Source organism: Chrysemys picta, chromosome 7 (genome assembly GCF_011386835.1).
Source record: "Chrysemys picta bellii isolate R12L10 chromosome 7, ASM1138683v2, whole genome shotgun sequence".
NCBI classification, from domain to species: Eukaryota; Metazoa; Chordata; order Testudines; family Emydidae; genus Chrysemys; species Chrysemys picta.
This window is the reverse complement of record NC_088797.1, coordinates 110,146,831-110,172,867: the sequence shown is the minus strand read 5'-3', so window position 1 is coordinate 110,172,867 and position 26,037 is coordinate 110,146,831. Positions and strand designations below refer to the sequence as shown.

The 26,037-nt window shown below is 42.7% G+C and overlaps 2 protein-coding genes across 14 annotated transcripts in view; both read left to right on the top strand.

The window, feature by feature from the left end:
• PLEKHA1 (pleckstrin homology domain containing A1) overlaps window positions 1-4,207 on the top strand; it is an 82,915-nt gene extending 78,708 nt beyond the window's left edge. For 11 of the 13 annotated variants that reach the window (XM_005305895.4, XM_024103572.3, XM_008166298.3 and 8 more), the window contains one exon: window positions 1,718-4,207. In XM_005305895.4, the coding sequence (XP_005305952.1) occupies window positions 1,718-2,044 (327 nt within the window). In that variant the 3' untranslated portion in view covers window positions 2,045-4,207. The remainder of the gene's footprint in view (window positions 1-1,717) is intronic. The other 2 variants (XM_005305896.4, XM_008166300.4) reach the window with 2 other exon arrangements.
• A 14,165-nt stretch (window positions 4,208-18,372) lies between these two features.
• Window positions 18,373-26,037, top strand: part of HTRA1 (HtrA serine peptidase 1) — a 47,795-nt gene continuing 40,130 nt past the window's right edge. The window contains exon 1 of the mRNA XM_005305903.4: window positions 18,373-19,045. Coding sequence (XP_005305960.1) covers window positions 18,586-19,045 — 460 coding nt within the window. The 5' untranslated portion in view covers window positions 18,373-18,585. The remainder of the gene's footprint in view (window positions 19,046-26,037) is intronic.

The window sequence follows — 26,037 nt, the reverse complement described above, 5'->3', positions numbered from 1 at the left end:
AAAATACAAATTAAAAGCTATCCCCAACTAATACAGATGCGTGCACATACACAAGCATCTTATAACTGCAGTAATTGGAAGGATAATATTGCAGCCTGATTTGCATGGCTTTTAAAACTCGTATGCATGAAATTATTAGCCAAAATATTGAAGGGGTTGTAACTTGTACGTTATGTTAAAAAATGCTTTAAAAAGTAAAGCAGCATAATGTCTTAAACTAGGAATTTATAATGGGGGGAGGGTAGGAGGGAGTAGCAAAATCTGAACAAAAACAGTTTATTAGAAAACTTGGCATAATGATTCAGTTTTCCCATTTGTGTAACTAAAGTTAATGATGAAAATAGACAGAAGTGCCAGATAAATCACTGAACCATATAGCACAACTGCTGTTTTTATAAACATTTTTTGCTATTAGAAATAAGTGGTGTGGCAAATAGGCTATTGACCATAAAAACATGACAAAATAACGTAAAATACTTTTCCTGGAATTGCTCCTAAAAACAATGTGAAAGGCCAACAAATTAAGTTCTTAACACACATCCTATTAAGATTGTATCTACAAATGCATAATAGCTCTGAAAATATAAATATTACCTATTTAATATATTGGTGATATTGTTGATTTGGCCAAACCAACACTGCAAGTTTAATTATGTCTCTAAATCTATCCAATACCATGCTAAATTAAACTGACAATTAATATGAAAACGTTTTCAGATTCTTCATGCAGAGCATCTCTCTTTCTTTGACAGACCTCTTATGGTGATATATCAAAGTAAATATGTTAGTCAAAAGAGGCATAAGTATGTGCTAGCCTATCTGAATCATGATGTAATAGATAAGGATCGTTTGCCCCCTTTCTGGCAAGAAGGTATTTAAATAGTGGTAGATTTATTTCTTGAATTTGACTCATCTAAAATTGTCATTCAATGGAATGGCAGGAATCCGTAATAAACACTTACTTGAAAATGACTTCTGTACAATTAGTAGCTTGAGTTGTTTTGAGAAATAAATTATTTCAATATTGCTCTTGCAGTTTAAAAAAAATATTTCAACAATTAAGATTCCAGAAAAGGATTCTTTAACTTCTTCCAGTAGTTGATTCATCATATTTTACTCTGTGGCTCAGTTAGAATAAAATGGAACAAAATTAGGAAGTAGATTAACAGTTGTTAGTGAACAGAAGTGTAACCTGCTTTAACTTGATTCAGCAGAATGTCCTAAGGGGAGGGAGCAGTGAGAGTTCCACAGTGCTTCAGATTTTGGGATGTGAATATATATATATATATATATTTGTATACCAAATATCATTTGAATACACTTTTCTCTTGCAATTAGTTTTTCCATCTATGACCTTGAAGATGTGAGCTTTAACATGTATTGAAAACAAACACAATTTAATTGCCATTAAACATATTAGTAAAAAAATCAGTTTGGGCTTGCTAGACTCTTGTATCAAAATGTAAAGAGCTGCCAAGCTTGACTTCAGGAACATAACGTAGTTTCTTCAGCTGAAATGGATGTTTGCTGTCACATACAGCTGTAAGCTCACATTTAAAAATGCACTGCCTTGGGAAAGCACCCACTTCCTGCTGCCACGGCTCATGCTTTGCTTTGTTTTTTCTGTTTTCTTGGTTTATGGAGTAAAGTCTGGAACTGAGTTACTAACGTGCCATTAATGACTGACTCTATCTGACAAACACTTATCCTTTTACAGGAGCATTCCAGCTCTTCTTCAGAATCCAGCTATGCTTTCTATTTTGCCAACACCGCAGCCACCTCACATTCCACAGCCTCTCACAGCAACGCTCTGGTCTCAAACCTTAACGCCAAACGCCTTGCCTTGGAGAAGCGAGGATTTCACGAATCTTTTACCAAGGTCAAGCCAGGGAACTTCAAGGTCCAGGCTGTCCCTCCAAGAGAACCAGCTTCCAAAGTGACTGTACAGGGCCTATTGGAACCTCAAAGTAAAAATGGCACTCAGGAACAGGATCCTGGCGCAGTGGATCTGGATGATGCAAGCCTTCCAGTCAGTGACGTGTAATAATGGAAGTGTTTGGAGAATGATCCATATGTTTGGTCCTCTAATTTCCTTGGTCAGACTTGTAGCCAAAGAAGATTTTAGGAAGAAAGAAGAGAGAATGGAACACTGATTTTATGTATGTGTGTATATACATAGGTATGTGCATACACAGTACACGCATATATAATTATATATATTTAAATAATTATATACTGCCTTCAAATTAGGGTCAGAAATAGACCTGCTTTTTCTCACAGCCTGATAATAAATCACTTTTATAATAGGAAGGGGCCAAACTACATGATTCAGATATGTACTGCTGCCAGTAAATAAGGTACCAGCAACTCTTTACCCTCAATTTGGCAAACCTAAAATAGAAAATGTAATGCCTACAAATGTGATTATTTAATTTCATTATAAACCAGATTAAGACTTTATGCATATGTGAGAATTATTTCTCTCCTCTTTTGAAAATTTTATGACTTTTTCAGATACTGGGATATGCACAAAAAGTCTTTTGTTCCTATCAGATCAACATTGTCAGCTGAAATATTACCAGACTAAGAATTCTAAGCTCCCTTAGAATTCTAAGTACATGGTGCTGTAAAATTCATATTAGAATAATGATGCTATTTTGGACATTAAACCTATTTTTGATGCTCTCCTAAAGGTGAATTGTAATTTTTTTGCACATTTGATTTTAATGGACCACCTACAATGGTGTTTTGGATGGGGGAGGGAAATCAGACTACTACATCTTACACCTTTGAAGTAAACCAGTTTTATATTGCATTACATTAAGCTTTGCTGCAATTACTTTGTATTAAATGTCTAAACATATTGTTTAGGATTACTTTTTTGAGAGATTCTTTTTCCTATCAGTGCTTTGTGAACAGTTCTTGTTTCTATATTTGGATCAGTGAAAGACCTCGTTTATTTAGTTTGATGTCAAAACTGGTACTGAACTGTTTATAGTCATGCAATTGTGGCCTGTAATTTTGGTGCACTAATAATCTATTAAAGTGCCTGTGTTTTTTCTCATCTTGTTAAACATTTTGAGATTCGATGTGTACACGGACCTTATTTACATGGTTTTGAACCTTGGGGTGAAATTATTTTGAGTAACATAGTTCAAAACAATTATTTAAAATAAAAAATCTTATGCTAGGGATACCAGCATGCTGGTATTGCATCTACTAGCTGTGCAATATGTGATTTTTATAAAACTGAATATTTGTTACATGTGTGCATTGTTATGGGCTTCAGTGATGCAAACAAAAGATCTAAGAACTTTTACATTTCAAATATTTGATTAGCTTGAGCATGTACTGGTTTCATAGTTAGGTTTTAAAAATGTTTGCTGTAACCAAAAAAAAAACAACCACCAACCCCACAAATTTCATATGCTGCTGCTTATTGTGATTCACATTTCCCAGTGTTGCAATACTGTTCGTCGTCTGGAACTTAACAATTACATATCAGAAAAGTCCATCTTCTCTCCAGCTTCCAAACTGACTTCTGACCTGAGAGAGAGAGGGTTTTTCCACAGTAACTTGTTGATCCAAGGATAGAGTAATTGGTGTAACGCGAGAATTAAATATTAACTAGTTTCAAAACCATTACATCACCATCTTTAATTTTTTAATCCATAAGCTAACCACTGTTTTTAGGCAATAGTATTTGTAAATTACACTTTCATTCTACTCTTCAACATCACATGAAAGCTAGTCCAGGGTTGGAAATTATTGTGGCAGTCTAAACAAGTAGTGTAGTTTTTAACTTGTATCAAAATAAGACAACGCTTCTTTGAAAGCTTATTTTTCACAAGTACACAATGTGGGAGACACTAGTAAAAATATTTCAATTCAAATAGTTCTCACATTTAAAATCACTTGCTCTGGTACAGTTTTGGCACTGCATGTTCATTTTACTATATTTTGGTATTGGCAATTTTATGTATGAGGTGGAGGTAAAGCAGCTCCATTATGGGACTCGTTAAAATTAGAACTACTGTTGTAGTTCAGTAGCATAGGAAAATATATTTGTGGTTGGTAATTGTCAAGGTCTCCTATTTATCAGTACTTTTATAATCTATAAAAATTGTTAAATTATTTTAGAACCAGTGCTATTTCCTGTAAATATGTCACATTTAAATTGTCAATAAATCAGTTTGATAACTTAAAAGAACCGTTGACATTTTTTTATTGTACCATTTACCAGAAAAGGATACATCTTAACATAAGAGTAAAATTATTTCTTCTCCTTTGATACATTGCAACTTCTGTTTCATTCTTCCATGTTTGATTGATTGAGCACTCTAATGGCTTCAAGTAGTAGGGTATACAGGCCCCAAATCTTTAGCATCTGTCTTAACGAATTGCTGGAGCACTGACTTCAAGGTACAGTTAAATCACTCTATCAACCCATCAGTCTGTAGGTGGTAGACTGAGGCCCGGTCTACACTATAAAGTTAGGTCGACATAAGCTGCCTTGTGTTGACCTAGTTGTGCATGTTTCTATGCTTAAATTTGTTTCCTACTGATGTAAATGCTCTGTTACTGCAGTGCAGTAACACCACCTCCCTGAGCGGTGTTGAGCCACGGTCAGTGTATTCAGTTTGATACAGCGCATGGGTAAACGCTGTTACTTAGGTCAACTCGAACAGTCCTCCAGCAGCTGTCCCACAATGACCAACACTGCTCTGGTCGCAACTGTGAACTCCGCTGCCCAGGGGTCACAGAGACTGGAAGGCAGCACACCACTTTAAAGCCCCAGACATTTTTTTAAATGACTTTTCCTGATTGTTCAGCTTGGTGAGCACAACTAGCAGCTCTCCATTGTGTGCAACTGCACACTCGAGACGTGCTCTAGTTTGTAGCAGACAGAATATTGAATCTCCTGGGCCTGTGGGAAGAAGAGGTTGTGCAAGCACAGCTACAGACCAGCTGTAGAAATGTGGACCTATATGAGCAGATTGCACCGGGAATGCAGGAGAAGGGGCAGGACAAGGACCAGCAACAGTGCCATGTGAAAGCAAAGGAACTGTATCAGGCGTATCAGACTAGGGAGACCAATAGTCAATCCTGTGCTGAGCCGCAGACCAGCCACTTTTACAAAGAGCTGCATGTCGTACTTGTCGGGGATCCCACCACCACCCCGCAGACCACTGTGGATACATCAAGGAGTCTGGGTCACAGGCCCCTAGCTTCAATAGCGAGGAGGATGTGGGGATATGTGACCAGGGGGTTTAGCAATGGCATGACCCAGGACTGTTTGAAACTCCACTGCAGTCTAGTCAGTCCCAGCCATCGCGCATGGGCAAGCCCGATGCAGGGGAAGGATCTTTGGGTAAGTGTGTATATTTATTTCCCATTACAGTAATGATGCCCCCAACTTAGCAGGACATAGCCATTGACTTTTTTCATTAATTTACTCTTATTAGAAGAGGTAGCAGTACAGCAAAGAGGCAGTGTTATTGGCTTTTTATTCCGCTGTAGATTTGGGCAAGGGGGCCATGTGGAGCATTTTATGTACACAGGTATGTCTTTTCCTCCTGCGAGATCTCAAGCAAACTTCCATGGAGGTACTCTGAAGTCCCCTCTCAAAGGTTTCTAGGGATGGGAGCTGTTTCCTTCTCCGTGGTAGGACACTTTCCCATGCCAGTTGGTGATAACTTTGGCCAGTACCATTGCATTACACAGGCTAAAAGCACATGGGCCGGGGGGTCTTCGGTGCACCAGCACCAACTGTGCTTTCTCCCTTTGTTACCCTCTGAAGTGAGATATCCACTAAAATCACCACCTGTGGAAAATGGGGCCAGTATTCAGTGCCATTGCCTGATACTCAAGTTTGGTCCAACTGAGCAATTACCTCCTTGTTTCCCTCACCTTTGGCAGCCCATACTCATCATGGCTGGTGCTGAGCGTGGCACTGTGCATAAGCAGTGCGTGTCTTGGTTAAAACTTCAGTGAAGCAAGGGAGTTGTAATCTTAATTTTCGCTTTCCATTATGACTATATTGACAATGGCATCTCTGTGTGTTTCATATGCAGCTGCTGCTCTTGCAGCCTTGAGGAGTTCCCCCTCCACAGCCATGGACCACATGAGTTATATAAGGAGGAGGAAGAAGAGGACTCGGGATGACCTGTTCAGTGAGATCCTGCAAGCCAGTGCTGCGTCACACCCATGAGCAAAGAGCCTAGAGGGTGAACACGGCAAACAGTCTGGAGAAGGAAAGAGCAGACAGGAGACAGTCCCAGCAAGAAAAGGAGAAAGAGATGCAGCAGGACATAATGGGGCTTCACTGGCAGCAAACACGGTTGCTGCAGACTCTTGTGGACATAGAAACATAGACTTTAAGGTCAGAAGGGACCATTATGATCATCTGGTCTGACCCCCTGCATGCTGCAGGCCACAAAACCGTCCCTACCCTTCCCTTGACTCTGCTGATGAAGTCCCAAATCCTGTGTCTTGGTGACTTCAATTTGCAGAGAACCCTCCTGCTAGCGATCCCTGCCCCATGCTGCGGAGGAAGGCGAAAAACCTCCAGGGCCTCAGCCAATCTACCCTGGAGGAAAATTCCTTCCCGACCCCAAATATGGCAATCAGTAAGACCCCGAGCATGTAGGCAAGAGTCTCCAGCCTGACCCTTGTTAGTCATTATACTATTTACCTGCTATTGCTCGGTATTCCCCACCAATTATGTTTTACCATTAAACCATTCCCTCCATAAACTTATCTAATTTAATCTTAAAACCAGACAGGTCCCTCGCCCCCACCGTTTCCCTCGGAAGACCGTTCCAATATTTCACCCCTCTGACGGTCAGAAACCTTCGTCTAATTTCAAGCCTAAACTTCCCCACTACCAGTTTATATCCATTCGTTCTCGTGTCCACATTAGTACTAAGCTGGAATAATTCCTCTCCCTCCCTGGTATTTATCCCTCTGATACATTTAAAGAGAGCAATCATATCCCCCCTCAGCCTTCGTTTTGTCAGACTAAACAGCCCGAGCTCCTCTAGTCTCCTTTCATACGACAGGTTTTCCATTCCTCTGATCATCCTAGTGGCCCTTCTCTGCACCCGTTCCAATTTGAGTTCATCTTTTTTAAACATGGGAGACCAGAACTGCACACAGTACCTCCAAATGAGGTCTCACCAGCGCCTTGTACAACGGAAGCAGCACCTCCTTATCCCTACTAGATATACCTCGCCTAATGCATCCCAAGACCGCATTGGCTTTTTTCACCGTCACATCACATTGTCTACTCATAGTCATCCTCCGGTCTACAAGAACCCCTAGGTCCTTCTCCTCTTCCGTTATTTCTAACCAATGCGTCCCCAGCTTGTAACTAAAATTGTTGTTAGTCATCCCTAAATGCATCACCTTACACTTTTCACTGTTAAATTTCATCCTATTTCTGATACTCCAATTCACAAGCTCATTCAAGTCTCTCAAGGTTTAACAATCACTGGCTTGCCTTCCTTTGCAGTCTGTAGAAAACTCCATTGCACCCCCTCCCCAACATTCCATGTGGCATCAGGAGCCACACCCTACCTCTGCCACTCCAGCCCAGGGTACATTAAGGATAACCCCAGCTTTACATACGCTGGCCTCTGAAAGCCACAGTTGCTGTATTTGAAGGTAAAATGGATATGAATGTCCTTTCTTTGAGTTCTGTTCCATTAACTTAAGTTTTTCATGTATTTGCTTTTAAATTGCACAATTTTTTTTGCACTGGTTTTGTTACTGAATAAAATTATTTGGAAAATAATTCATATTTCTTAGTTCACAACCTGCTGCAGTGCACCTACAGTTCTGAAAGCAACCACCCACTTGTTAGTGTACAGTGTGACACAATTTAAAGGATCCGTGATAAACTGTAATAATGTACAGCAAGCACTGTAAAATTAATAGGTGCACGGACTTTTATTCATAGATGTACACCAATAACTACACAATTCCTAACAGGCCCCGAAATAGCTGGGGCTGATAGAGCATAGTACACCACAATGCATTACTGTGGCTCACTGTTAAAGTGCTCTTCCAAAGCCTCCCTGAACTGTGTAGCTCCAATTGAGACTAATAGCCCTTGTGTCTGGCTGTTCAAACTCAGCAGAGAGCCGCTCCACCTCCATCCTGGTGGTAACTTTTCCCCTTTTACTTCACAGATATTATGCCGGATGCAGCAGGCAGCTATAAACATTGGGATTTTTTTCCACTGAAATCCAATCTTGTGAATAAAAAAACATAAGCGTCCCTTCATTCTACCAAAAGCGCATTCAATTATCTGTCTGCACCTGCTAATCTGGTAGTTGAATCTTTCCTTGGTGCTGTTGAGTTGGCCAGTGTATGGCTTCATGAGCCAGGGGAGCAAGGAATAGGCTGGGTCCCCCAGGATCACTATTGGCATTTCAACAAAGCTAATGGTAATCTGCTGGATGAGAGCATCCCTACCTGTAGCTTTGTGAACAGTCCTTAATTCTCAAAGATGCGACTTTCCCTGACCAGACCACGTTGATGTTGGTGAAGCGTCCCTGGTAATCCACCAGTGCTTCCATAAATGTAGGAAAGTAGCCTTTTCTGTTGATGTACTCTGTGTCAGGGTGGTCTAGTACCAAAATAGGGATGTGTGCTCTGTCTATTGCTCCACTGTAGTTTGAGAACCCCATTACTGCAAATCCATTCACTATGCCCTGCACATTGCCAAGGGCCGCGGTCCTGTGTAGGAGGAGGCAATTAAATGGCCCTGCGCACTTGCTTGACAATGGCTCCCACAATAGACTTTTCAACTCCAAAACGATTTCCCACTGACTGGTAGCAATCTGGCATTGCAAATTTCCACAGTGCAGTCACCTCTTGCTTCTCTACTCTCAGTGCAGCTCTCATTCTGTTGTACCTGCACAGGAGAATTGGGATGCGCTCAGCACACAGATTAGGGTTGCCAACCCTCCAGGATTGGCCTGAAGTCTCCCGGAATTGTCATCGATCTCCCAGTGACTATTGAAAGCAATCTTGGAGATGTTAATAGGATATTTTAAGAAAATGACATTACATCATGGAGGAGGGGAGAAATCTCCCAAAATAAGCTTCAGTCATAGTTGGCAACCCTAACAGGAATGTGTTCTTCTGCATCCAAACGTTCTGCAGCCACTGCTCATCATCCCAAGCATTCATTACAGTCCGTGCTTGTTTCTTGGGCCTAGAAGTGGTACTCCACCATTTGCAGCTGCTCCTTGAACACCACCAACAACAACCTGGAATTGGTTCTTGCTACGTCCCACAGCCATCTATCCTCCAAGAAATTGTCATTTTACTGTTGATTTGGTTTTTAAGAATCATGCATCACTTATGACAATAGTGCGGAGCTGTACAGGCTCTGTGCTCTGTCAGAGATGGCGGACAGCAAGGGGGACCACACAGCTTAATGGGATTTTTAAATATGGCATGAAAATTATGGGATTCAGATGACATTATGGGGTAGAGACAGTTGAATGCTTGGAAACTGACCCATTGCTCCCAGTCACCCCTGTGCAACTAGTTTCCACTGCACCGTGCATTACAAAACTTCCCAAAAGACAGTGCATTGGATGGTGGCAGGTTGCATTCTGGATACTTATCCGTGGTGCTCTGCACTGTGCATCAATACAAGCACTGCTGGTGAGTACATGCAGCTCCAATACAGAGAGTCAATATGTACGTGTACAAGCAATAAACTAACGGTGGTAGCTTTATGCGAATGTAACTTGCATTGACTATAGTTTGGAATGTACATTTAATACTTTAATACTCATCTCTATTATAACACTATCTATTTACCACTATCTAAGGTTCCTATCTAGCAAAGCCCTGGCGCATGTGTTAGTTTTGTTGTACGAGTAATCCTATTTGAAGTCAATGAGACTGCTCACATACTTAAAAGTTAAGCATGAGCTCCACTGTTTTGCTGGATTGAGGCCTAAATGTTTGGCTCAATTTCTTACTTTAGACATATTAGGCAATCTCTTCTGAATCTGGAGTCAGGAACTGTTTGGTATTGATGGGTGACGGTATCATGTAATTGTATGGCAATAGCATAATACTGGGATCGGAAATCTGCAGCATGCATGCCAAAGGCAGCACGCGAGCTGATTTTTAGTGGCACTCTGCTGCCAGCCAGGGTCTCGACCCTCAGCCCGCTGCCTGCCTGGATGGATAGAACCCTGGGCCGGCAGCAGGCTGACAGGAGCCGGTCTGGGGTTCTGTTTGCCAGCCCCTGTAAATGTAAAATTTAGTACTGGCACGCGAACCCTTAAATTAATGAAGACTTGGCACACCACTTCTCAAAGGTTGCCGACTCCTGGCATAATGTATCCTTTATTATGAAGGTATCAATCATGACTCTATAGTTACAATTGCACTAGTTTTGCTCTTAAAGTATCTTTAAGTATGAAAAATACAGCATACCTTCCCCAAAATTGCAGCACCTTGAATACAGAATGAATTTTTTAAGAATTTGTAGGGAAATCCATTAATTAGCATGAGTTAAAATTAATTTAAAAACTGATCCTTTACAAAAATTTAGCACCTCATCTTCTATTCCATTCCTGATACCATCCCAATCACTATAGTATCTGAGCACCTTTCAATATTGCATTAAGTGACATGACTAACATCTGTGACTTGTGGTTTGTTCTTTCTCATCCTGTCCCCAGAGGGAGAATTACATACACAGTGGAGTGTTTTGTTTTGGATGGGTTTGGACGTTTTGTGCACGTGTGTGTGTGTGTGTGTGTGTGTGGCAGTCTTTTGTTGCATATCTTGCTGTGTGCTTATAGTAGAGAAGGCAAGGTCAAAGAAGTGAGCCCTTTGCCCTTGAAGTGGAAGATGGAGAGATTTGCAATAGTTAAGGCTACGATTTAGTCACGGAGGTCGCACAAGTCACAAAATCCGTGACTTCCAGAGACCTCTGTGACTTCAGCAGTGGGGTACCCCGCAGCTCCCAGCCATTACCAGCGACATACCCTGCTGCCACCAGTGCCGGGAGCAGTGGGTGGCGGGGGAACCCCAAGCTCCCAGTTGCCAGGTGGCTGTGAGGGAACCCCCGAGCTCCCCGGTGGTGGGGGAACCACAGAGCTCCCAGGTGGCAGGGGAACCCTGGAGCTCGTGACCGGCAGCCAGGGGTGGCAGGGGAACTCCCGGGAGGAGGCTGGGGAGCCCCCAAGCTCTTGGCAGCCACAGGGGAACCCCTGAGTTTGTGGGGGCGGCGGGGGACCCCCGAGCTCCCGGCCGCCGCTGGCCCCCAGAGCTGCAGATGGTGGGGGTTCCCTACAGCTCTCAGCTGATAGAGGAGCTGGGGCACCCCACAGCTTCTGGCTCCCACAGGCTGCGGGGGTACCTCACAGTCCCCAGCTGCTGCAGGCGGCTCTTAGCCCCTGTGCAGCTGCCCCCCCTTCAGGTGGTGTGGGGATCCACAGATCCCCATTTTTCCCCAGATATTTTTAGTAAAAGTCAGGGACAGGTCACGGATTCTGTGAATTTTTCTTTTTTGCCCGTGACCTGTCCACTTTTAGTAAAAATATCCATGACAAAATCTTACCCTTAGTGATGGTCCTTAGTTCCTGTGGGAGCTCATTCCAGTTCCCTAGAAAGCTCTCTTCCTGCGCACACTAGCTTTATCCTTATGTGGACTGTTCCATTATGCCAGAGAGGAGAAGTTGTTGACCGTGATCTTTATCCTAGAACTTTAGACGAGCTTTTATGCCTCCTACACCTTGGCAATTGAGCTCGTTGAAGGTAAATACCAAAACAATTGAAGCTGATATTCTATCAATCTATGGGAAGCCAGTATAGAGAATGGAGAACAGGTTTGATATGCTCATGGTAGCTTATATTGTTGAGGCACTGCACTATTCTGCTCTACCTGGAATTTCTTAAGCACTGAAGACTACATGCCCAAGTATATTTCATTGCTGTGGTTCAGATGGTAAGTGATGAGGACATGTATAACTGAGTTCAGGTCACTGTCCACCAAGATGGGATGGAGTCCTACAAAGATGGTACAAAGCATTGGCTATACGAGAGCTTAGTGTCAATGAGGAACCCAGGAGTCTCCCAAACTATGGACTGTATTGACCAATTGTGTATCTTTGCTTGTGTTCCACCAAAGGAGACTGACGGACAGTGGCTGCAAACTCTTAAAAATACTTTCCTCAGCCCACCAGCATAACCGTTCTTTGCTGAGTTTTGCTTCAGCCAGCTTCGTCCATGAGTTGATCTTGTCTAAGCACTGTATCATGCTAGCAGTAGTAGTATGACTGTATGTGGTGAACATAAGAACTGTCATATTGGGTCAGACTAATGGCCTAGGTAGCCCAATATCCTGTCTCTGACAGTGGTCAGTACTAGATGTTTCAGAGGAATAAATAGAACAGGGCAATTATCCAGTGCCCCAACCCTGTGTTCCCATTTCAGCTTCTGCCAATCAAGATTAAGGTTCCCCTGAGCATGGGTTTGCATCCCTGACCATCTTAGCTCATAGCCATTGATGAATCTAATCTCCATTAACTTACCTAGTTCTTTTTTGAACCCAGTTATACTTTTGGCCATCACAACATCTCATGGTAATGAATTCCACAGGTTAATTGTGTTGGGTGAAAAGTACTTCCTCTCTTTTTAATCTTAAATCTTTGCATTTCTTGTTCAGTGTTCATGTATGACTTTTTAATAACAAAACAAAATTTAAATACAAAAACCTAAGATGTTTACTACCTCAAATGTGCTCCCTAGTGGTATCATGAGGAAAGAAACAGTATATTTAAAAACCAATTTAATATAATCTTGAACCACAAACACTGAAATGCATTAATCATTGTATGGCTATTTTAAGTTGCCATACAGAGTTAAGCTAAACTTGTACATCTGGAATGCATATCGGATGGCAAAGGCACACCTATATTTTCACAGAAAGCTTAGAGAAGTGTAAGGCAAAATACCAATACAATCATGGTAAAGCTAGAGAACATTCCAGTGTGTTTTGGTTTTGTAAATACTATCAAATTACAGGTCTGGAAAAGGTACTCTGAGCATCATAGCAACATGCAAGGTGAAACAGATCGGTTAGCAGTCAGGGCTTCACAAACTATGGGTCGGGACCCAAAGTGGGTTGCAACCCCATTTTAATGGAGTCGCCAGGGTTGGTGTTATACTTGCTGGGGTCCAGGGCTGAAGCTGAAGCCCAAGCCCCACTGCACGGGGCCGAAGCTGAAACTTCAGTCTCACTGCCCGGGGTCAAAACCCAAGGGCTTGAGTGCTGCGCAGTGGGGGCCTCAGGTTACAGGCTCCCCTGCCCAGGGCTGAAGCTCTAGGGCTTCAGCTTTGTCCCCCTGCCTGGGGTAGCGGGACTTGGGCGGGCTCAGGCTTCGGTCCCTCCTCCCGGAGTCATGTAGTAAATTTTGTTGTCAGAAAAGGGTCATCACAGACAACAACAAAAAAGGAGGGGGGGAGGGGTGAGTTACAGATTGTTGTAATAAACCAGAAATCCAGAGTCTTTATTAAGACCATGATTTTTAATGTCTAGCAGAGTAATTAATTTACGCTCCCAGACTCATCTTTTGAAAGTGTTGTGCAGGTTTCCTCTGAGGATGAGGAGTAATAGGTCAGACATAGAGTGATCACTTTGAAAGGTGTTCATCCACAGATGATAGGGTATTTTTGTCTTTTATCGTTTTCCTGTGAGAGTTCATTTCAGAGCATAGTGATAGTCTGGTTTCACTCACATAGCTGTTGCTGAGGCATTTAGTGCACTGGATGAGGTACACCACATGTTATGATAGGAATGTGTAGGATCCATAGATCTTGAAAGGTGTCATCCGAAGAAGTGGGCTGTAGTCCACGAAAGCTTATGCGCTAATAAATTTGTTAGTCTCTAAGGTGCCACAAGTACTCCTGTTCTTTTTCTGGGGGGTGTTGATCACTGTAGAAATGGAGATATCTATGTCTGCAGGTTTTGCATCTGTTCTGGAAGGGTCTGATCCCCTTTTGAGTTGATTGTCCTGGTCTGTGGGGAGGTTGCTTCTGATGATGAGCTTGGAGAGGCTGGGAGTTGTTTGAAGGCCACAAATGGGAGATTAAGGAAACCCCTCCTTTTTGTCTTATGTCTGCAGAGGCGTTAACAGGCCCCTCTGCCTTGAATGGTCCCTTGGAATATGTGCTAACTACTTATGCCAAACAATCTGTTCCACCTTGCATTTAGCATTTGAGTACCTTTCCTGAAGAAGAGCTGAGCTGTGTGTTACTCAAAAACCTCTCTCTCTCTCACCAGGAGAAGTTGGTCCAATAAAAATATATTACCTCACCCACCTTGTCTCTCTAATGTCCTGGGACTAGCATGGCTACAACTACACTGTATACATCAGATTACAGGTATTTCTGGTGGTCCAAACCATTTTGTCTTCACCGTTTCTATAGAAAAGATAAAGACCAGGGTTCTATTTTCAGGTGTAGCCTTTCACTCTGAGCCAGCAGACACTGGAAGTATGGTAGAAACTGCATACTTGGGGACAGATCCTGCTCCCATTGGAGGAAATGGCAAAGCTTTCATTCTCTTGGGGGAGGGTATCTTTCATAGACCCTGTGGTATTTGAGCCCCAAATGAAGTATCAGCCAACCTATTCTCCACCAAGAAAAGTCACTAGAGACCAAGTCCCCTATATATAGGCTGTGATCATTAATGTATACTGCTTCTGTTTGAAGAAATATTATTTACTTTGAACATTATAGCTATGTGATGCTTTCCGAAGGGTAGGAGAGATGGAAATTAAAATAATCTTTGAGATTATATAAAGTAGAGAACTAAAAGATCTGTTATATTCAAGTCCCTTTTCCTATACATGCAGGATACAGTCCCTAGTTACCAGATGCATCAGATATTAGAGTTGATGTTTAAAATCAAATATACACAAGTTAAGAAGGAAGGTACTGTACATCTGGGGTCAGGCTCGAGTTATGAGAGATTACAAGTATCAGTTACAAGGTTCATGAGGTACATACATATCACATAACCAGCATAGATCCAGATTGGGATGTGGGAGTTTTTAGAGCATCAGTGGATAAGTGGGCTTGGGTACGCCACCCAGGGAATCAATTAAGAGTCTGAATCAGTGTATGCTTAATTTAGCCAAAGGCCATGCTTGTGTTGAATTTAAAGGGGGTATTTCTGTGTAAAAACAGTTATTTCAGAGTACGGGACAATTCTATTGAAATGACCAGAGCTGTCATTTGAATATGAATCTAGAAAAAATAGGATCTGTCAAATATTTTGAAAAGTTAAGTTTTGTTTCCTGTTATTCCATGCAGAAACCATGACCATTTCTAAAAAGCAAATGAAATTCAAGAAAGAAAATAAGATTTTGCACTAACAAATCATCACAATATTCTTTGCAAAATCTTTTCTAGGCAAGGAAAACATTTATGAAAAAACAGATGGAAATCATGATCAGAAATCCCTTATTTGGAAGTGCACTACTAGTTTTTGAATTAAAATCAGTCTTTGGGATACATTTAATGCTTGTGATACAGTATTTAACACACCCTCAGTACAGAAAGATAACGTCTACACTGAGCTGGGGTCTGATTCCCAGCTTGAGGGGACATACTAACACTATCTCTGAGCAAGCTAGTATGCTAAACACAGCATGTAACCATGGTGGTGGTGGTGGGGGGGGGGGGGGGGGGGGGACATACTAGCCACCTCAAGCATGCGCCTAGTGTCATCGCTGGGTAGGTACTTGGTGTGAGTAGGCCCTTGTGCCACTGCACCTATGCTCTATTTTTAGTGAGCTAGCTTGATACTAGCTAGAATGGGTATGTCTCCTGGAGCTAGAAATTTACACCCTCAGTTCAAAGTGTAGATATACCCTTAGTATACTACTGCTCTCTTGTGTATTTGGTAATTTGATAAATTATAAACACGTTAAATAAGTGCTCTCATCTTTTCCCACTATTAATTTAAAAGCAGAATGTTGGCAAGAATTTATATATGGCTTTTTCCTAGCTAGTCTGTAGTAGTGCTTGAATCTGATGGCTCACACAAATTGTGAATAAATTTTATTTTGCTGTAAGCAATAGAAAAGATGAATTAATATAACAGCTGTTTCAGATTTTTATGCAAATTTTTAAGCATAAATTTCTAAACTTTGCTTCAGCAATAAATTTTGCAAATGCTAAAATATTTTATATTAGCATTTGTGAACTTTGTGGAAGCAAACTAATTTGAAATTAGATGAGTAAACGTGCATTCTGATTAGAATATCCATCATTAACTGAGGTAAGGATACCAATTTTAGTCCTAAGGCTAGCATATGATTCATTGAATTATAATTGTTCCAGTGGCCTTTGTTAACAGGACTTTGATCAAACTCTTTTGATAAGCTGTGATTGTATGCCTTCACCACTTAGAAAAATGACTAGTTGCTCCTCCTTCCAAACAGCTGATCTTCCAACAGCTTATATGAATCCATATTTCTACAGTTCCCAGCACTCCATGATGATTTGACTTTATGCTAAAAGTCTGTACGTGTGCACGTGGGGAAGTAGACATCAAAATTAGGCAGTGTAAGTACTGGATAACCATTTAAAATAGATGGCTAAAGCATGATTGGGAAGCATTCTATCATAGTAATAGCCTCTCAAAATGCATTATTCCCCATCACTTTTAAAACATTAACATCTTTCACGCTCTAAACCAGGGGTAGGCAACCAATGGCATGCATGCCAAAGGTGGCACGCAAGTTGATTTTCACTGGCACCCACGCTGCCTGGGTCCTGGCCACCGGTCTGGGGGTGGTGGTGTCTGTATTTTAATTTAATTGTAAATGAAGCTTCTTAAACATTTTAAAAACCCTATTTATTTTTACATACAACAATAGTTTAGTTATATATTCTAGATTTCTAGAAAGAGACCACCTAAAAATGTCTTCCGCAAACCAACCATTTAGCCAGCTGTGGGCCTGATCCAACTCCTGTTTGAAGTTGGACTGAGCCTTTTTAGAGACTTAGTGGTCTTAGGTTAAGTCACTACTCTTTACACCCTCTAACAACAGGTTCAGATTCTAGCAGCCGAAACCTCCTTCACCCTTTTCAAACAGGTCAATGGTGTTCAGGGCTGCATAACTCTTTGTTTCATAAGAATGGGGATTTGCCCCAGAGTGCTTGCTCCAGATTTCCTTTCACTGTATCTCTGCATTTCAAATTCGCAGCATATCAGTAATGATGTCTCTCCAATAGTTTGTGCAGTGGTTTGGTATCCGTGGTTGTAATAAGGAGTTAATAATTGTACATTTATTTAACAATCTTCTCCGCTGTGTATGCTGGTAATTTCTGTATAAAAGAGAGAGAGTATTTACACACCAGCCCAAGGCCTTCCTGTCCTTTGTACAGGCTGCCCTTCCCAGTAGGCCCTAGCTCAGGGGTCGGCAACCTTTCAGAAGTGGTGTGCCGAGTCTTCATTTATTCACTCTAATTTAAGGTTTCGCATGCCAGTAGTACATTTTAATGTTTTTAGAAGGTCTCTTTCTATAAGTCTATAATATATAACTAAACTATTAAGGTTTTTAAAATGTTTAAGACGCTTCACTTAAAATTAAATTAAAATGCAGAGCTCCTGGACCAGTGGCCAGGAGCTGGGCAGTGTGAATGCCACTGAACATCCGCTCACATGCCACCTTCGGCACGCATGTCTACCCCAGCCCTAGCTGGTAGTATGGCTCCCAAGTCAAAAATGTGAGATCATTCTTAGCTAATCTAAATAATGTTAAGAAATGTTGCAGTCTATTGCTGGCTTCCTTGAGCCCCACCCTCTTGCTCTGCAACCTTCTGGCACCTCTTGTTAACCTTTTGCTAGAGTAGAAATTAATTTATTTCTACTCCTTTTTGTCTCTGACACTTTCTAATGCTTGGCACGATCCTAAACTATGTCTGGGTCATAAATGAACGCGGCCAGGCTCTGCCCTCCGCCCTCCTTTTCCCGCCTTGCGATTTGCAAAGTACCTCGCCCCTTGGTAGTGTTGTCTCACCCCTACCTTCTGCCCTGTGTCCCACTCACCTCCACCCCGCCCCTTTTTTCCACCGTCACCCGCCAGCTTAGGAAAACTGCTGCCCTTCCCAACTCCCCATCCCCTCCCAGGCAGTGCAAACCAATGGGCCGCTTTCCACGCACGCAGCTTCTTTCCAGGCTAGCCTGTTTATAAGGCAGCCCCAACCGGGCCCCTCCCCTCCAGTGACCCTCTCTCGCCGCACGCCCCAGCCCGGCTCGCGCTCCGGCCCGGCAGCTAAGTCCTGGCTTGTGCTTGGTGCAGCTCCGGCTGGCGGTGAGCTCTGCCCAGTCTCCCCCGTGCAGCGCTCGCCTGGGGGGACCCCTCTGCCCCTTGTACCGCTCCCCAGCTCTCCCTGCCGCTGCTGCTGCAGAGCGGGGCTCGGGTTTCAGTGGCTTGGCAGCCCGGCGCTGCTGGTCTCCGCACGCCGCTGAGCATCTTGGGGGCTGCATCCGCCTCTGCTCCGGGCGGCTCTCGGTGTCCCCTGGCCAGGATGCTGCTGTGGGTGAGCTGGGCGGGCGGCTGCTGCCTGCTGCTGCTGCTGCTCCCCGGGGGCGCGGCTGAGCGGGCTGCCGGCTGCCCCGAGCGCTGCGACCGGGCGCGCTGCCCCGCCGCGCCCGCCGACTGCGCGGGCGGAGAAGCGCTGGACGCCTGCGGCTGCTGCCTGGTGTGCGCGGCCCAGGAGGGCGAGCCCTGCGGCGGGCCCGCCGGGGAGCCGCCCTGCGGAGAGGGGCTCCAGTGCCGGCTCCCGCCCGGCGGGGGGGTGGCGGCGACGGCCACGGTGAGGAGGCGAGCCAAAGCCGGGCTCTGCGTCTGCACCAGCAGCGAGCCCGTGTGCGGCAGCGACGCCAGGACCTACGGCAACCTGTGCCAGCTGCGGGCGGCCAGCCGGCGCTCCGAGCGCCTGCAGCAGCCGCCGGTCATCGCCATCCAGCGGGGCGCCTGCGGCCAGGGTAAGAGCCGGCACGGGGGGGAGCGAGGGCTGGGATTCCCTTGGGCGTTAAACAAAGCTAATCCAATGGGCATTATCCGTATTACCCGGGCTGATGGCCGCTCTGATCCCGAGCTCTGTAGTGAGCCCCAGGCCTGAAATCAGCTCCGCTGACAGCAAACGAACCTCGTTGCCCTATAAGGGCCGGTTGTTTGGTTGCTGTGTTGGGCACCTCTGTCTGGGCAGCGCCCAAAGCTTGCTGAAGACTCGGCCAGCCACGAAAGGAACCAGGTGCCTGCTCGTTTAAGCTTTATCATCTTGTTAGTACCCCCGTTAACAACGGCTAGCAGTGTCACCTCTGATACCGTCGTCGAGATCACTGATGACTGGGTAGGTGCCCAATACATTGGCGCATGTAAAGGAGATAAACGAGACTCTGAATGGTCAAGTCTCAAGACTTGGTCAAGGATTCCAGAGCAAGACCCTTCGCTCGTGAATGGCCTTGGAGAACTCGATTTTGAAGCTCTCACCCGAAAGGCACACAGTGTTAATCCAGGGGTCTTTTGTAGTCTGTGGTTTCCGGGAGTCTGAATTTCAAACCTTTCAGTGGCCATTCAGCTTGATACAGTGGTCTGGTCCTAATGGGGACTTCAAACCTGGTTTTATAACAGGTGGCTGCTCAACACACCATACAGACTTTTTTTTCACGTATGCACTTCTGTAGGGTTTGCAGCAAAACGAAAATTGGCAAATAAACTATAATTCTCAGCAGCTGAGAACTTAAAACAATTGTAAATAACATTCTTTACAATTTTTGGGTGAGGGGAAGAGGAGATCTTTTGCTCTTGAAGTGGCTTCCTCTTCCAGTTGTAGTTTACATACCTGGGTGAGTGGGAGTGAAAAGGTTTTATCCACCCACTCAATTAGTATGGAGGAGTTGGGAAATCTCTGAGACAAGACTAGTTTATCTATTGTCATGGTCGTCCTCATGCTGCAGGGAACTGTCAATATTGAGTAATAACTTTCATCCTGAAGGGTCTCTAAGTGCTTTATAAATTAGTATATAATTTCCACAGGAGGATTGTACCACTGAAATGCAGCCACCTTGGTGGTAAAATAACTTAATTTTATTATATATGCACTATTAGAAGAGGACCAGAGGAAAGGGTTGTCCTTGACTGATATTTGGCTTTCAAGTTTGTTCAGAAACTAGGGCAAGAATGCAATATTTTTAGTATGCAAAGTAACTGGGAAAATTGTTATGTTCCACATAAAATAAAATTAACCCCACATCCTTTAAAATGAGATAAAATAAATTTTATCTGAATGAAATTGTATTGCCTGATGTAGGTTCTGAGAAATACTGGTGAGGGGGTTTATAACTGGGTACTCTTTCATGAAGAGATGTCATGGAAAATGTAATCAAAAATACTAAGTTGGCAGCTTCTGTTGTAAAACCAGGTAATACTAAATGAATGCAATATGTCCGAGACAACAGAGCAAGCAGTGAGCTGCTGCCAGCCATCTCATCAGATGTTTTATCTTGTTCTGTTTAGTAATAATACATTTAGGTGGGAGTGGGGAAAAATATAAACCTAAAAGCATACTAGGTCGACTTTCTAAATTCTCTTCAAAAGGAACACAGGATCAGCGCAATACAAGTAACAGTGCACATAATCAGAGGGGCAGCCGTGTTAGTCTGAATCTGTAAAAGCAACAGAGGGTCCTGTGGCACCTTTGAGACTAACCTTTCTGTTAGTCTCAAAGGTGCCACAGGACCCTCTGTTGCTAGTGCACATAATAATGAAGAGGCATAATGTTTTCTCCTTGGTATTGTTTATAAGTATTTATGGCTATGCTGATTGAATCTGACAAATTAGGGGAAGTGAATATGTATTTGTCGTTTTAATGAGATTATTTTCCCCATAACAAAAATATGATGGGTTTTAAATTAGTTTTGTTAGGTATAGTTAAATGTATTCCAAGGTAGAGTTGTGTAAATTTGAGCAGTTCACTGATCATGTATACTGAAGTGAACTCTCCTCACATATAATATCAGGATAAAAACGGCAATAGCATTATGTTCTCATATAAATGGGCCCTACCAAATTCACAGTCCATTTTGGTCAATTTCACGGTCATAGGATTTAAAAAATAATAAATTTCATGATTTCAGCTATTTAAACTTGAAATTTCACGGTGCTGTAATTGTAGGGGTCCTGACCCAAAAAGAAGTTGGGGGAGAGGAGGTGTGGGGGTCACAAGATTATTGTAGAGGGGGTTGCGGTTCTGCTACTCTTACTTCTGCGCTTCTGCTGGTGGCGGCGCTGCCTTCAGAGCTGGGCAGCTGGAGAGTGGCGGCTGCTGGCCGAGACCCCAGCTCTGAAGGCAGAACCCCGCCAACAGCAGCGCAGAAGTAAGGGTGGCAATACCATACCATGCCACTCTTACTTCTGTGCTGCTGCCTTCAGAGCTGGGCAGCTGGAGAGTGGCGGCTGCTCACTGAGGGCCCAGCTCTGAAGGCAGCAGCACAGAAGTAAGAGTGGCATGGTATGGTATTGCCACCCTTACTTCTGCACTGCTTCTGATGGGGCATTGCCTTCAGAGCTGGGCACCCGGCTAACAGCCGCCACTCTCCAGCTGCCCAGTTCTGAAGGCAGTGCAAAGGTAAGGGTGGCAATACCATGACTTTGTGACCCCTCTGCAACTTCCTTTTGGGTCAGGACCCCCAATTTGAGAAACGCTGATCTCCCCCGTGAAATCTGTTTTTTGTGTGTGTGTGCTTTTATCTTACACTATACAGATTTCACATGGAAGACCAGATTTCATGGTCTGTGACGTGTTTTTCATGGCTGTGAATTTGGTAGGGTCTTACATATAAATAACAGTAAGAAACACATAATGAAGTTACAGAACTGTATTATACTCTTGTACATGGAATTGCCATACTGATTCAGACCTATAGTCCATGTAGTCTAGTTTCAAGTCTCTAACAGTGGCTAGTACCATACACTTCAAAGGAATATGCAGCATCTCCTCCAAACCCATCCTTAGGCAGGAGTGGGATAATCTGTCCCCCCATTCCTCTGGAAGGTTTCATCTTAATCACTTACAGTTAGTGATTGTTAAACCCTGGATCATAAGGATTTATATCCCTTCCAAACTACCCATCACTTTTGGATAAATAGGATAAAATATATGGCTCAGTTTCTAAAATATTAGTCATGTTTAGTGATTCAGATGCTGTTCCCCTTGAGGTCAATCATTCTGATAAAAAGCTTGCAGAAACTTTTCATCATCTTTCTCCACAGAAACATCTGCAACTGTTTGAATGTTTTACTCTTTCCTGTCCAGTAAAAGAATATCTATGTGGCTCAGTGCATGTCTATTCCAGCTCTGAGTGAAAAACTTCTGTGGAATAGGTGTTGAGTTTCAGAAGTGAGTGATATGGGTTGTGAGTGATACAGGTTTCAGAAGTGAGTGATATAAATGCAGTGGTTATACAAATCTTACTTTAATGGTCCAGGAGCATCATATTTGATACACACGCGGAAAAGTGAGATCTGAATTTTGTACTTCTAAATTTAAAAGCTATACCGTATTCTAATAGAACTATCTCAACCAGTTAACATTAGCAAACACTCAAAGCTTTCATTTCCTCAGTAGAATATAAGCCTTTGATTTTAGATCTCAATTCATGAAAACAATATTGTTGTCTCATGATCTTTTTGCAGAATGGTCACAGAATTTGGGCTGTGTTTGAGCACTAGAGAAATAAAACTCTGCTGTTGCTTATGCTTTATCTGCATAACCCTGAATTGACTCATTCAATTCATAGTCTTACATTTTCAGTAGAAAATCTAAAAATTAACTTTTTAGGTAAATTAAAAAAAAAAAATCAAATATCCAGAAATGATCATCGTTCTGCTCCTGTAGCACTTTGGATTAGTGCTTTGTTTGATGTCTGTATCAATGAGAACAAAAGGGAGGTGCTGGAAAAGCAGACCAGTTGTGTGACATCTCATCCCTGGTACAGAGCAAATGTTGTTGCAAGCAAAAAATGTTTCAAATGTAAAAAATCCCAAAACAGGGAGTAGGCAGGCGAGAAGGGAGGGAGGCTTCTGGCGATGTCTGATAAAGCCAGCATTGCCTACTGCAATACTTGTAAAACTTTAGCTGTGGCTTTGTGTTTGTTTTTTTTTCAATCCCATTGCTAACAAGGAGGTTTTTTTTATTCATACCCAATGAAGTTGGGTTTCCTAACTATAAAATTAGGGGACGGAGAAATCCGATAACAGTCTTTTATTTCAGAGTAGCAGCCGTGTTAGTCTGTATCCGGAAAAAGAACAGGAGTACTTGTGGCATCTTAAAGACTAACAAATTTATTTGAGCATAAGCTTGCGTGGGCTAAACCCCACTTCATTGGGTTCATGACTTTTATTTGCGGAATAAATGTACTGAGTATATCTTGAATTGCATAAGGAAACACAGCAGTATGTGTGTAAAAGTTTCCTTCAAATTCAGAAAATACAAAAACTTTTTACATAATATTGGGTCATTTTAACAACTGATATAAAATAATCCATAGTGCAAACAGTCAAGTACTATGTTCAAAATCCCCTTTTTCTTTAAGTCATCTGAAGGTATGCAGCTGCTGACCATACAGAACAACTTTTCCACCAGTTATTTCCCAGGAAAGCATGTAGGAAATTCTATCCCATCTTTAGTTTTGTGGGATATGAAATTACTAGCTCTGTCTTGTTCTCCACGAAAGGTCCTCAGCTCAGAAAACCTGCTCACCTCTTGGTCTCGGTACATGGACCAGCATCAGGAAAAAATGAAATGTACTTAATTTTGTACATCCTATATTTTGGTTCCCTGGCTGTTATAAATATTCTTTTACTTGTCCCAGGAGTCTTGGGACACAATGCTGCATAACTTGCATCTGTACTAGCCTTTCTCTGGGTTCTGATATTCTATTTCATACACACAATATCATTTTTCTTTTTGCTGTTGTTTCTCCCATTATACAGTTAGAGGCATTCGTAGGGACAAGGCACAAGGCTGACAGCATCTCACACAATTTTGTATCCTTGCTTGACATTCTTATGAGGGTACAGCATAAAGTTTGGACAAATTAGGATTGTTTTTAACATTTGCATCTAGTAGGAAGGATAGAAACTTTCTTGTGAATGTTGTAAAAAATATTAGTAACTCCCTGCTCTCCATGTGTCAGTATATAATGCCTGCATCTGTAACTTTCACTCTATGCATCCGAAGAAGTGAGGTTTTTACTCACGAAAGCTTATGCCCAAATAAATCTGTTAGTCTTTAAGGTGCCACCAGACTCCTTGTTGTTTTTGTAGATACAGACTAACACGGCTACCCCCCGATACGTAAAAAATATTAACCCTTTTCTAACAGCCCTTGTTCTGGAACATTAGGACTAGGGTGACCAGATATCCCAAGTTTATAGGGACAGTCCCGATATTTGGGGCTTTGTCTTATATAGGCTCCTCTTATCTGCCCCTCCCCTGATTTTTCACACTTGCTATCTGGTCACCCTAATTAGGACTCCGCCTTCTATTCTATGTAGGTTCTTATACTGCCCTCATCACTGTGGGATGTGAGTGCCTTTCAATAGTGCATTAGGCAGTGTGACTAACAGTGTCACAGGTGGTTCCTCCATTCTCTCATTCCCTCCCCAGGGGAAGGATTGTGTGTGCAGTGCAAGGTTATGTTTTGGTAGGGTTTTGTTTTGTGTCATTTAAAAATGTATATGCTGCCCTATGTTTATATTAGAGAAGGCAGATTGAAGACGTGTGCCTTACACTGAGAGCAGAAGGGAGTGAGGTTTGGGATGTTCCTTAGGCTAGGTCTACACTACCTGCCTGAATCGGCGGGTAGAAATCGACCTCTCGGGGATCGATTTATCGCGTCCGGTTGGGACGCGACAATCGATCCCCGAATCGACGCTCTTACTCCACCAGCGGAGGTGGGAGTAAGCGCCGTCGACAGGAAGCCGCAGAGGTCGATTTTGCCGCCGTCCTCACAGCGGGGTAAGTCGGCTGCGATACGTCGAATTCAGCTACGCTATTCACGTAGCTGAATTTGTGTATCTTAAATCGACTCCCCCCTGTAGTGTAGATGTAGCCTTAGTTTTTCTGGGAGTTTGTCTCAGACCAGACCCTGAGAAAGCTCTGTGTCCTGCACAGCCCAGCTTTATGGTTTACTGAATTTTATAACCTCCAGTTAGCACATCTTCCTTTCATAGCTTCAGAAATGGAAGAAGTTTATTCAGCGCTAAATCTGACTGATTTTGATATTTTGAAATGCACTATAGCCATACATCTTGTCCAAATAACACACTATAATTATCTGGCAGAATGATTTAAATGGAAGGTCAATAACCATTTGTCATTAATTCTGAGTACTTTGCTGCATAGTTCTCATTTCTCTGTCGTTTTCAAACGATGGGAAAGAACAGTAAAGGGAACTACTTAAATTCTTTAGCTTATAGGACTGAAGTGGCTGAATGGTTTTGGCAGTGGAAAGCATTGCAGAAATGAATAGTCAGAGCAGGAAGAGAAACTCAGCTGAGAAATCTGGGAAGGTCAAGAACTCAGCCAGATATTTATCAAGGGGGAAAGCTGATATTGTTTGTTGTGAACTGAGCTTTCAGCTGTTTTCCTGAAGATAATAATAGATATGTCATGTTTAGCATTCTGGAGAGATTTTAAGAGAACTCTATAGGTTACTTAGTACACACTAAATCCACAAAAATTATCTATGTTAGGCTGGGGGTTTGAATACAATGTGTGCACAAAATAGAGCTTTAGAGCCAAGAGAATAATTGACATAGCTTTCTTCTCCTCCTCTCCTCCCATTGTGGCTACATCTTACTCTATCTAGGTGGCCTGAATTTGATTTTTCTTCTCTCTCCCTCTTGTCTAGGTCTTTCTTACCTCAGTAGGGAGTTATTTTGTGTAGTGGAAATACAACAACAAAATATTT